Source organism: Oryx dammah, unplaced genomic scaffold (assembly GCF_014754425.2).
Source record: "Oryx dammah isolate SB20612 unplaced genomic scaffold, SCBI_Odam_1.1 HiC_scaffold_24, whole genome shotgun sequence".
NCBI lineage: Eukaryota > Metazoa > Chordata > Mammalia > Artiodactyla > Bovidae > Oryx > Oryx dammah.
The window spans coordinates 27979143-27992416 of NW_024070208.1; the positions used below are offsets into that span (position 1 = coordinate 27979143).

The window sequence follows — 13274 nt, forward strand, 5'->3', positions numbered from 1 at the left end:
TAAGCTATTAACACTTCACACTTCTTAACTCAAGTGAGCTCCTGATACTGTCTTTCACAGTGAGGGGAATAAGGCAATGAGTCAGTCCTAAAAGCGGAGAAGGCGATGGCACCCCACTCCAGTACCCTTGCCTGGAAAATCCCATGGATGGAGGAGCCTGGTAGGCTGCAGTCCATGGGGTCGCTAAGAGTCGGACACGACTGAGCGACTTCACTTTCTGTTTTCACTTTCATGCATTGGAGAAGGAAATGGCAACCCACTCCAGTGTTCTTGCCTGGAGAACTCCAGGGCCGGGGGAGCCTGGTGGGCTGCCTGCCATCTATGGGGTCGCACAGAGTCAGACACAACTGAAGCGACTTAGCAGCAGCAGCAGCAGTCCTAAAAGATCACTAACAGACACAGCCAGGGGGCAGCAAAATGCAGCACGGAGCACCCATTTTTCTAGGATTTTCCCTCTTAGTTACCTCTTACTGCTCAGGCCAATTCTCTTTCAAGCCTGCATGACCAGGTCCCCACCCCCCACCTCCGCCCCACCATCACTGTCATCACCGAAAGGACCACCCAGAAGGAGAACGGCTTGAGAGGAGGGGGGACCTGGTTCCCCTTCCTATAGTCCCTGGGCATCCTGAGAGATGCTTCACCAGCTGGGGAAGGGGGGTGATGGGCAAGAGGTTTGAAACAGGTGAGGCAGCAGACAGGTGAGTATGAAAAGCCAGCACAGGGTGCTCCTTTTGAGTCCAGCCTCGTCGTTAAGACTGTGAGTTCTGGAGTGAGACGGGGTAAGGGGGGGGTGGGGGTTCCAACGCCGGGTCTGAAGCAATGACTTCTCCGTGCCCCGAGCTGTCCTCACGGTCACTGTTGATGACGACAAGGACCCCAAGCATGTTCGCAGGAGGGTAGTGCACTCTCCCCCTCCCCCGCCGGCTCCTTCTGCAGCTGGCCCTCTGACGGCCCGGCACCCACTTTTTCATAGATGTCCCCAAGGAGCAGCGGCTACAGGCAGTGCAGGCGGCCGTCCTGCTGCTGGCCGATGAGAGCCGGGAGGTGCTGCAGACGCTGCTGTGCTTCCTCAATGACGTGGTCCACGCGGTGGAAGAGAATCAGATGACGCCCATGAACCTGGCCGTGTGTCTGGCCCCCTCCCTCTTCCACCTGAATTTATTGAAGAAAGAAAGCTCCCCCAGGTGGGTTTTTCTCAACGGTAATGTTAATCCTAAACCAGGTATTCCCCAGGGCTACTAAAAAAAAAAAAAAAAAACTACATGCATTGCACTTCAACCTGGGGACCTGTTAGCACTTTGTTTATACTTAGAAAATGTTTGGAGGAACCTGATTCTTGCGCCTCAGAGAATTACCAAGGTAGCATTGAAGAGTGTCCTCTGTGATCCAGAAAACCTGGAATTCTGTTTTGTGTGTGTTTTACAAAATCTTCAATTTGAAAAGACCGGATTTCAGGCCCAAGCATGGCAGCTTGTGGTGAAGTAGTTTCAAACTTGGGGAAAAATGAATTAATTTCTCCCCCAACAGTTATTCCTGCCCTCGTGTTTTTCCAAGGTTTTCCATTTGTCAGACTCTTAACCTGCCTCGGGATATCTAAGACTCATGGTCACTGTTTTTATTTGGAAATGAGACAGTCTGGGATCTGGGTGGCATCCAGGCATGAAGAGATAGCAGGGGTGAACTGGGTCCTGTGAAATGCTCTGGGGTTTGGGATCCGCTGAGCATTGTCCCCTTCAATTACAGAGTCATCCAGAAAAAATATGCCGCTGGGAAGCCAGATCAAAAAGACCTCAGTGAGAATCTGGCCGCGGCTCAGGGGCTGGCCCACATGATCATGGAATGTGACAGACTTTTTGAGGTGAGTGAAAGGCTCCAACCGCCTTCCTTCCTTATAGCTCTTGGAACTCGATAAGACAGTTGGAATGGTTACTGCATTTATGGCTTATTTCTGGTTTTATTTTTTTGACAATGGTACAATGAATAGTGCCTCCCAGGAATATGAGGAGGCAACCCCGAAGTTGAGGCTTTGACAGTTAAAGACACTTGGGTTTACCATAATGATGATGTTTATAAAAATGGTTGCATCAAGTTCCAGTGCCAGGTCCTAGGCCAGCCAACTATAGTATATTTAATGTGACCTCAGGACTTGATTAGATTCAATGTATGTGGTGGGAGGGAGGCGGGCCAAGGGGGATACTGAACAATCGCTGTTAACTCTGAATCAGTGACAGCTTATGAATACAGCCACAGACCTGCTAAAGAAGTAAGTGAACTAGACTTCTGGCATCCTTTCTGTGGCAAAACTGGCATTTGCAAAAGGAAAAAGTGTGCTAAAAAGGTAAAGCTGTTTTCTGAGTCATGTTTGATGTTCCCCTTAACTCTGTGCACTTTTTAAGTTTCCCAAGTCCAAGTTTTGCCAAACTGAATAAAAATATATGACAAGTAAAATCAAAGAAAAGTGGAAAGGATGAATGGGAAGTCGTGGCGATGTTCTGAATAATAAATATAGCCTCAAACAGATCTGGGTTTCCTGACATTCAGAAGCCTTTTCTCCTGACCACTGTCACTGATCTCAGACAAACATCTCTTGCCCCACGGCACCCAGCCTGTCACCGGTACCGTGGTTTTCGGTGACGCTACTTCACTTTCTCTACTAGTCTCAGCATTTCTGTGTTGCTCTTCTGTGTACCCATTGGTTCAGGTCCCGCTCGAGATGGTGGCCCAGTCTCATAACTCGTATGTGGAGGCTGAGATCCATCCGCCAACTCTGGAAGAGCTGGGGGCCCAGCTGGAGGACAGCGGGGCCACTTTCCACACGTACCTCGAACATCTCGTCCAGGGCCTCCAGAAGGAAGCCAAGGAGAAGTTCAAAGGATGGGTCACATGTCCAAGCACAGACAGCACAGAGCTTGCTTTCAAAAAGGTAATCTCGGGTCTTGGAAAAAAATGTACTCCCAAAGAGCCACATCTAAGAACCTGGAATTTGTTTTGCTTCGAAAGTGGTCCCTCTGTCTCCAGGGCTTGTCACACATAGGAACTGGTCAAAGTTCTGCACCAGAGTCTGACTGTGTAACCAGATGGCAGACAGTGGAGCCACCCTTCTGGACCCAGGCCGGGCTCTGCCCCTGAGCTCTGTGGCGTTGGGCAAGTCACACACCTGTCTGTGCCTCCATGCTCTCATTTGCATAACGGACATAATAACAGGACCACTACCAGATATATACACTATGGATACTACGTATAAAATCGATAACTAATCAGAACCTACCCTGTAGCACAGGGAACTCAGTGCTCTGTGGCGACCTAAAGAGGAAAGAAACCCAGCAAGAGGAGATATATGTATATGTATAGCTGATTCACTTTGCAAACACTAAGGCAACACTGGAAAGCAGCTATATTCCAATAAAAATTAAATTTTAAAAAATGGAAAATAAAAAACTAAAACTAAGAACAATGCTTAGCACACAGGAAGCACTGTGTGCTGCTGGTTATCGTTTTTATCGCCACTCTTCTCTTAAGCTTAAGGGTGACCATTTTAAACCTGAGGTGTACAGAATCACTTTCAAGTTCCATAATCGATGAGGCTTTTTGAATACCCAGTGAAGCCTGGTAGGTTCTGCTGGAACCAGCGAGCTCTCAGCCGCTGCGGGTGTCTTTCCCCAGGTGGGAGACGGGCCCCCGCTGAGGCTGTGGAAGGCTTCCGCCGAGGTGGAGGCACCCCCCTCGGTGGTTCTGAACCGCGTGCTGAGGGAGCGCCACCTGTGGGATGAGGACTTCGTGCAGTGGAAGGTGGTGGAAACGCTGGACAAACAGACGGAAGTCTATCAGTATGTGCTGAACAGCATGGCGCCCCATCCCTCCAGGGACTTCGTGGTTCTCAGGTAAGCCTGACCCTCTGCTCCAAAAGCAGGGTGAGAGCTGCAGCTGGAAGCATTTCACTGCATTCTCCCACCTAAGTTCAGCCTCCACTGGGAACACTAGCGCCGGCCCTCAGCTCATTTCCCTCGCTGAAAACTGACTGCCGTCTTCATGCCCGACCTCCTGCTTCTTTCACCCAGTTTACAGTCCTGCCATGCTCTCTTATGGCTCCTTTCATTATGGGGCGTACAGTTTATTAGGCCATAAATATCATTCATTTCCTCAGAACGGAGTCCCAAGAAGAGCTGCTGTTTGTCCAGCTGAACTTTCTGCCAAATTATGCAAATTGAATCTCACTGGCTTTTCTCTTGATTTTGTTTTTCTCCGCCTGGGAAAGGCAAGTCTTCAGTGGTGTGGCTCTCCATCTGGAATGTGTGTAACTTCAGAATTCATCTGTATAACTTCACACGGTGCTCAGTCACTCAGTCGTGTGCAATTCTTTGTGACCCCATGGACTGTAGCCTGCCAGGCTCCTCTGTCCATGGAATTCTCCAGGCAAGAATACTGGAGTGGGTTGCCTTGATCTCCTCCGGGGGATCTTCCAGACCTAGGGATCTAATCCAGGTCTCCTGGATTGCAGGCGAATTCTTTATCCTCTGAGCCACCAGGGAAGCCCTCACATGTTCATAAGTCATCCCCATGATGGAAACCGTGGCCCAGCCCTGAAGGTCCAACTATGCTGAGGATAATCAAATGTCCAGAAAGATTTCAGGGCCTGACAAGGCTTGAGACTCTGATCTCATCTGCTGAAATATTGCTTCTAATAGATTTGTGAGTTGAGTTCCAGACCCCTGTTCTCTGGGTTTAGAGTGGGATGCTCAACTAACAGTAGGCAGTGGGACAGTGGACCTGTGTATGTTGGCTGGCGAGTCTGTACTGAATCAGAAATAATGGGGATGGAGGATACTGACAAACCCAAATAAAATATAATTAAGTAAAAAAAATTTTTTTTTACTGATAACAGATGGTGAATGCCATCTCTTCTCATATATTAGCAGTATTAAAAAAAATCACTAGTGAAATCCCCAAATGCATATTTAAAATAGTTTCTTTATTAAACTAGTCTTGATGGCAAACTAAAGATTACTTTTCACATGGGCTATTTCTGCCTTTGGAATTGGTCCTAGGACCTTGAGTTTCAAGGGTTGTTTTTTGTTTTTTTTTTTTTTGCCCAAATATATGTGTTTATCTTTGCCACGATGGGATCCTGGTGGAGAATGTGGGAAATTGTAAGCATGGCTTATTAACACAGTTATTGGGACATTACTCATCTCATTGGAAGTTAAATTTTACACCTTCACTGCTGCAAGCAAGAAGTGAAACAGTTCCAGGATGGCAGCCCTGGGGACTGGTGGGTCGGAGCCCCACCATGGTCCACTCTCCGCTCCCCTTAGAGGAGGCTGCGGGCCAGAGTCCGTTCATGGAACTCCCTCCTTCCACTCCTCCTACAGTGCCACGTGCCTGCCATTTCTAGAGTCCCATTCCATTCCAGCCTTGTGCCAGGCACTATTGGAGACTCAAGATACTGCTGTGAACAGACCACAGTCCTGCTGTCTTGAGATTTATATTTTATTAGGAAGAGTCAATAAAGAATAAGCAAGGGGACTAGGATTTCTTATCTTTTCTGTTGTTGTTCAGTTGCTAAGTCGTTTCCGACTCTGTGACCACATGGACTACAGCTTACTAGGCTCTCCTGTCCTTCACTGTCTCCCGGAGTTTGCTCAGATTCATGTCCATTGAGTCAGTGGTGCTATCTAATCATCTCATCCTCTGCCACCCCCTTCTCCTCCCGCCCTCAATCTTTCTCAGCATCAGGGTCTTTTCTGTTGAGTTGCTCTTCACATTAGATGGCCAAAGTATTGGAGCTTCAGTTTTAGCATCAACCTTTCCAGTGAATATTCAGGGTTGAGTTCCTTTAGGATTGAGTGGTTTGATCTCCTTATAGTCCAAGGGACTCTGAAGAGTCTTCTCCAGCACCACAATTCAAAAACATCAATTCTTTGGTGCTCAGCCTTTATCACCGAGCTCTCACAAGGCTGTGATCCATGAAGGGGTTACTTATCTTAGGGTGATACGTAAGACAGAGGGATAGAATGGGGTAAAATTTCAAATACAGTGGTCAGAGCAGAGTCTCACCGTGTTGATATTTGATCCAAGACTTGAAGGAGAAGGTGGGTGGACCATGAGGCTGGAGAACTCGGCACCCAAGAAGATGAACAATGAACCAGACATGTTGCTTACAGCAGGAATTTCTTGTGGTTATGATACAAGAGGAAGAAAGTGCCATGGGTGGTCTCCTTTCAGGATTACCATGTTCACGTCTCACTTCATCCCTTTCTCTAGTTCCTCAGGAGATCCCAGTGATAGTCACTGAAGCCTTTTTCCATTTTATCCCCACAAATCTATGCAACTTTCTGTCTTTGTTCTTAATCACAGCATCATGCATGAAAAGAGAATGGTCATACCCATGGAGAAGTTGCTAAGAAATTTGTTGGGCTTGCTTATTCCCAAGTTTCTTGGTAACATGTTTCTTGTATGGTAGAAGAGGATGAAGTTATAGATGAGATTACTAAGCAAGGGGATAGGATTTGTGACATAATAACTGAGATTATAATAATCAAACCTGTATCCTGTGGTAGAAATGGTTGCTACAGAGATGCTCCTGACTTCCATCTACAACCTTTTCCCAAGTGGTACCCCCTTCTATGCTTCAATAGCTCCAGTAACAATGAGCTCACTACTCCTCATACAGCCCATTCCATTTTTGAAGAATACACATTGTGAGACAGCTCTTCTCTGCACTGGATTGAAACATGCCTTCATATCTCTGTTTTCTGGAGTCAAATCAACTGTATTTATCTCTTCTCCCACTCAAGAGCCTCTCAAGGATTTGAAGGCGGCTGGCAGTCCACGTGTGTCTGGTTTCCTTCTGACTGAGCATCATCAGCTCATGTGTCCCTTCAGACTTGAGTGGAGCATCACCTCCTCCAGGAAGCCTTCCCGTGTGCATGATCTCAGAGTTCTCCTTGCACAACCTTATCACTGTGCTTGTCAGAGTGTTTGAGAGTTCTCTCTGGAGGTCTGTTTCTCCTCCTGATTAGACCTTTTGTGTCTTCAGTGGCTTCTCATAGCTTGGCACATCCAGTAGACGTTTGGTGAAAGAACTGAATGAGCAAGTCCCGGTTCCCAAATGGCGGGACCAGCGAGCCCTTCAGGAATGTGCAGGAGGCTCTGCAGCCTCAGCTTGGGATTTGGAAAGCATCTCTAAAAATTGCAAAGTCGTTTCTGACCTCTGGGTGAGAGGGATGAGACCCCTGCTTTGAACCGCACTGTATAAACTTTACACACACTTGTGAGAATCATTAGCTGAATCCAAGTAACTGGGCTTGGAATTTGAGCAAGAAAATGTCAGCATAAGCCTCAGCTCCGGGTTCAGGGTTTTCTTTCTCTCTCAGCCGTAATTCCCACGTGTGGGTTTGTTTTGCTGCAGGACCTGGAAGACTGATTTGCCCAAAGGAATGTGTACCCTAGTGTCCCTCTCTGTGGAACACGAGGAAGCCCAGCTCATGGGCGGCGTGCGCGCTGTGGTGATGGACTCTCAGTACTTGATAGAGCCATGTGGCTCAGGCAAGTCGCGGCTGACCCACATCTGCAGGGTGGACCTGAGGTGAGTGTGGGCTCCTGGAGGTGGCAGGCACAGGGCCCTCTTTCCCATCTGACCCCTACTGCTCTGTCCTTTCCTCCTCCTGACCATTAACACGTTGTCTCGATGATTACGAATCGTTCCCCTCACTTCTTTTTCCAGCCTTGCTAAACTTCTGACTGTCAAGAGAAGGTCCCATGCTCGTCTTTATTTTCCGTGTTGTCCCACGCGTACTCCTGTGCTTCTCTCACGGGGCAAACGCCAGCACTGGCACCTGGTACACGGAAGATGCTCAGGAAATACGAGTCCTCTTGTGTTTCCTTCCAGCCTGTCCCTTTTCTGCTCCCTCCAGTTGCCCTCCTATGAGAAGGAACTAATTTAAATCCAACCTTTTTCAATGCATTCATGATGCTAAACTGAGTTCTTGGTCTGGGTGGATGCAAACTGGGTTTTCTCCATAAATTCTTGAATTAAGTCAGACTCATCCCTGAGAGGACGCTATCATTTGAAAGCACCCAGTGAATCCTGCAAAGACAGACTGAATCCTTGGCCAGGAAGGCATTTTTACGGGCCCCCATTGACAGAATGAGGTTCGCAGATCCTTGGAGCAGCGCCCCTCGGGGAAGGCAAGCAGACTGACAGGCAGGGCACAGGCGCCACCGTGTTGACCGTGACAAACTGTTGTGATGTGGAAGAGGCTTTCCCACTTCCCTCCCCTTTTTTGTCCCCACAGAGGTCACTCCCCAGAATGGTACAATAAAGGCTTTGGACATCTGTGTGCGGCGGAAGTTGCCAGGATTAGAAACTCTTTTCAGCCCCTCATTGCTGAGGGTCCAGAAACTAAAATCTGAGTTTTCCCAAGTGTGACATCAAACTCAGGGAAGAGGAAGCGGAAGCAAACACTTGTGGGAGAGAGTGTGAGCGTGAGAAAGCAAGGAAGAGAGAGAAACCAATTGACAAAGTTAATGCTCAAAAGCAGAAGCACTGAGAAGTCAGAATGTCGAAGATGCAAGAATTTCTGAGAACTTTCCCTAGCCTTCCTGGAGACGGCTACATCCCTACTAATATAATATTTTTAAAAATCAGAACATTTATCTATGTTACTTAAGATTAAATTGATTATTCCTTGTGCATTGCCTAATTTTGCTATTTAAAGGCTTCTAAGAAGCACTATCATTAACTGTAAATAAATGTATGTGTAGCATATGTACATATGTGTGTATATCTCTACCTTTACTGTATATATGTAAAATGTCAATTTTATATATAATTGCGTATTTTAAAAGGAATGCATCTGATCAGGTGAGCCCCTTCGGCACACGGTTCTTTCCAAGCCTCTCTGGGCCCTGTGTCCCCACTGCCCTGTAAGCTGAGCAGAATCTGCTGCTAACACCAAAGTGTGAAAACAAGTTGTCTGCCCTGATGTTTTACCAAAGATTAGCCAACCAAAGGAAAACACATTAAATGGTTCTCACATGTTGTCAGTTTGTATCATTCAGAACTTGAGCGTGGGGTATTGGATGAAGCGAGGAAAATAATAGTCCTCTTTAAAGCAAAGAAGTGGGTGAGTAGTCGTTACCAGATTTAAGACTATATTACCAGTTGCCATGGGGCCGGCAGATACAGTTTCAGTGAAATGCCAGATGCCCGTGGACCACTGGAGTCAGCTCCAGCGACTGAAACAGAACCTGTATTTCCCTGCTGATTAGAGCTGAATATAATAGCCTTGGCATATTCACAGCCAAAGGGAGCCTCTGTGTTCTGTTGAGGTTTCATAGATACATTGCATAATGTTCTTAAGTGTCATTCTATTTGACCAGTGGCCTATTTAATGGTCACAGTTAATTGACATTTTCTTACCAACGTCTTGCACTGAATTTAACTCTGGACCCCAGATAAAGGGAGATGCTGGTCACTCAAGAGTCCTGGACCATTACAGCTTCAGGGAGTTCTAATATTGCTACGTATGATGCTCTTAAGATATTGCTCGTTAAAAGTTCTGCAATATGAAAGACAGGGTTCAAAACTAACATTAAGACCAAAACTGTGTTCTTCAGTTAGCTTTAGAAAATATAAACAAGTTTGTTAAGTCCATGCTTCTTCATTAGTCAGCCAAGCTAGCTATGCATTTGCCCGAACCTTATTTATTACTGTATGGACTAAGCAAATTGACTATCCTTAACCAATTGCTGATGGATTTTAAGTTGGGCTTTTTTAATTGTAATTCAGCAACTCTAAAGAGGAAGATAATTTATTGTGTTTGATTTCAGGGAGAGATTGGTATCATAATTTAGCAATTGGTGTTGAAGGGGAAAAAAAAACTGAGTGTTTTCTTTTTATATTGTATGTGTATGTAATGTTTTCTTTTATCAGTATTGTGCAATTCTTTTATTGAGAGGAATAAAAATGCTATAAATGAGTTCTGGATGGTACAAGTAAAATCATACTGTCTGAATTGTAATCGAGGAATTTTTTTTGTTTCCTCGCCTACCGAAGAAGGTGGCAGCAAACCCATAGTTTTCCATTTGCGCAATGCTCTGTGAGCAAAACAAATTCACATCCTAAATTTAACCACATATGCCAGATTACATAGACAGGATCGTTAGTGAATTTTAATTTAGCTTAATGCTGGTCCCACTCCAGAGATGGGCCCACGTGTTTTCAGGAGGTGTGACAGGCACACAAGGATGAACGGTGTCCTGTCATGGAGAGCAGGGCTTTTCCAGCCTTATCAGCACACGGATCACCTGGAGATCTTGTTACAATGAGCCTCTGATTCTGGCAGGCTCAGGCAGGCCTGAGATTCTGGATTCTGAACCAGCTTCAGGGCAAAGACCACACCCTGAGAAGCCGAGATCTAGAGGACACTTAGAATAAAAACAACGTGATTTGATTTCTGACTCCCCTTCTCTTCAAATTACCTTTTTATTTTTTATGCACATACTAAGTACACCCCTGCTGCCTACAACACAGTGCATGTTAAAAAAAAACAAAAGAGGAGAAAGATGAATCAAGCTTGTTTGTCAAATACCATAGTATTTTATGCGTTGTTATCTTGCCAATGGAAATAAAATATACTGCCTTTAAATAATATATTTATACCTCATGTATATCTTTACCTCGATTGTTAGTATCAATCATCAATTGTAAATAAATAATTGCCAAGGCAAATAAATTTATATACATTAAATATACCCCTCTTTTCTCTATAATACATGTTGAGTTTCATGCTTCATATAAATGGAAAACCTGCTTCCTGAGGAAGATTTATCTATAAAATAGCATGCCATTAAAAAAAAGAAAAAAGCTCACCATGAGTTTGACACCTCTGTACCGTAGTCAAATCTAAAGATTTATATAAAAGTATAGATTGTTATCTGCAGACCTTCACTAACAGTATGGGTGCCTTAACCTGTATCTAAGCCATTATAGTGATGGGTAGGGATTTCTTTTACATTTGCTGTTCTGAAATCTGGAAGTTATAAGAACACCTTTACAGTATTTTCTGAAGGATTCTGTGAGCTCTAGCTACATTCCCTTATTTTTGAGTGCACAAGAAATGGAGACTTGATGACGCAACTTACGGCAGCACCACTGGGCCATGAAGAGTAGCCAAACCTGAGTCTGAGCCTCTGGCTTTCCATCCTTGTACAGTACAGTCAGCCCTCCATATCTGCAGGTTCTGTGTCCAAGGATTCAACCAACCATGAATCAAAAATACTCCAAAAAAAAAAAAACGAAAAACAATTTCAGAAAGTTCCAAACGAAACTTGAATTTGCACTGGCAACTATTTACATAGCATTTCCATTGTATTTACAACTATTTACATATCATTTGCATTGTGCTAAGTATTATAAATAATCTAGAGATGATTTAAAGTATATGGGAGGATGTTTGTAGGTTATATGCAAATACTACAACACTGAATATTCATTGGAAGGACTGATGCTGAAGCTGAAGCTCAAATAATTTGGCCACCTGATGCAAAGAGCCGATTCACTGGAAAAGCCCCAATGCTGGGAAGGATTGAAGGCAGGAGGAGAAGGGGACAACAGAGGATGAGATGGTTGGATGGCATCATTGACTCAATAGACATGAGTTTGAGCTAAAACTCTGGGAGATAGTGAAGGACTGGGAGCCCTGGCATGCTGTACTCCATGAGGTCGCAAAGAGTTGGACACAATTGAGTGACTGAACAATGAACAATAATACCTCTTTATATAAAGGACTTGAGCAATCCCTGGGTTTTGGTACTTGAAGGGGGTCCGGGAACCAGTCTCCTGCGTACACTGAGGGATCACTGTACTTGTTCTGAGCTTCACTTCTAAAAGATGACAAAGGTAGGCTCTCATTAAGCAAGCAGGAGCTCTCAGTCTCTACTAAGGCTAAAATAGTCACAGCAGCCCCAAAAGACCATATGTCCCCATAGAAATGATCCAAACTCTGCTCTCTGCTCCTCTCCTTCATGCTTTTTCCCATTAGTTGCAAGTTTTGCTTTCCTAGGCAAAAGGAGGAATTTCCACTGTCCATGTCCTCCTCTTTGTAAAAGAAGAACATGGTCGTCATTCTAGCAGCCACACACAACCAGTGTCTTTCAGGGACCCTGGAGTATATGAATTCAAAGTCCATTCTGAGTCTACCTCATGAAATTCTTTGGTGTGAAACTGTTCTACTTCACTGTCTTTTGATATCTGGCCAAAAACAACAACAACAACAACAAAAAAAAAGTTATCTGATTTCTTCTCAGAAAGTTAATGTAAAGAGATAAAACAGACCCTGGCCAAGTGGAGTAAGTCTGTTCACCCAGCCCTTGCAATGACTCTGAACTGCCCAGATGGCCGTGCCCAGCCACCAGCAGGATGCATCTGAAACATTAAGAGAGTGACCAGGACCCACAGCTAGAGGAACAACCCATGTTCACTTCAGTTGTGTTGTCCCTGCCTCTCCTGACAAGCACAGAATGGTCCAGTGATACCAAGCCACTCTTCCACATCTCTGTGAGTTGGCATGGACCTTCTGCCCATCTTGTTGGTCATGTGATAGCCTATTGATTTCTCAAAACCCTATTTGGGCATCATTTGTTCCATGGGCTTTGCTGACCACCCATCTGAAATCCACCTGCTTCCTTAATAGTACTCTTATTGCATGAACCACGTCATTTGGCAATAAATCCAACTCTCCCACTAGACTGTGAACTCTTAGGAACATGGACCATGTCTTGGCTCTGACACTCCATCTCTTAGGACTCTTTATGCTACACCATTCAGAAGTATTTAAAATGAACTGGGCATCTGAAAAACTGGGCATAAAGATGACAGAAGCCATTCTGGAAGGCATAACCTAGTGTTATTCCAAAGCTAGTGAAATAACTCACTTTTTGCATTTGGCTACTTCAGCTCTCCCATAGCACTGAGAATGGCGCATGAGCTGGTCTTCCAAGAAGTTAAATGTGGCTGTTTCTGGAATTAGCAAATGCTGAACATCTGCTTGCAGAAAATAGGACAGTTTGATTAGTTCATTCATTCGGCAAGTATGCGTGGAGAACTCAAGATGTGCCAGACACTGTTCTAGGTATTCAGTAAATAAAACAGTGAATAAAATCAGTGAACAAAACAGACCAAAAACAAACAACAACAAAAAAACCTGTCCTCACAGAACTTATGGTCTAGAGGAGAAAACAGCCAGGAAACAAGATAAATAATTGACCAGGGG

At 45.0% G+C, this 13274-nt stretch overlaps 1 protein-coding gene across 6 annotated transcripts in view; it reads left to right on the top strand.

The window, feature by feature from the left end:
• The window catches only part of STARD13 (StAR related lipid transfer domain containing 13), a 403121-nt gene extending 392366 nt beyond the window's left edge, over positions 1-10755 (top strand). For all 6 annotated transcript variants that reach the window (XM_040267096.1, XM_040267094.1, XM_040267098.1 and 3 more), the window contains 6 exons: positions 974-1184; positions 1744-1858; positions 2702-2923; positions 3664-3881; positions 7409-7585; positions 8295-10755. In XM_040267096.1, coding sequence (XP_040123030.1) covers positions 974-1184; positions 1744-1858; positions 2702-2923; positions 3664-3881; positions 7409-7585; positions 8295-8412 — 1061 coding nt within the window. In that variant the 3' untranslated portion in view covers positions 8413-10755. The remainder of the gene's footprint in view (positions 1-973; positions 1185-1743; positions 1859-2701; positions 2924-3663; positions 3882-7408; positions 7586-8294) is intronic.
• The last annotated feature ends 2519 nt before the right edge of the window (positions 10756-13274 follow it).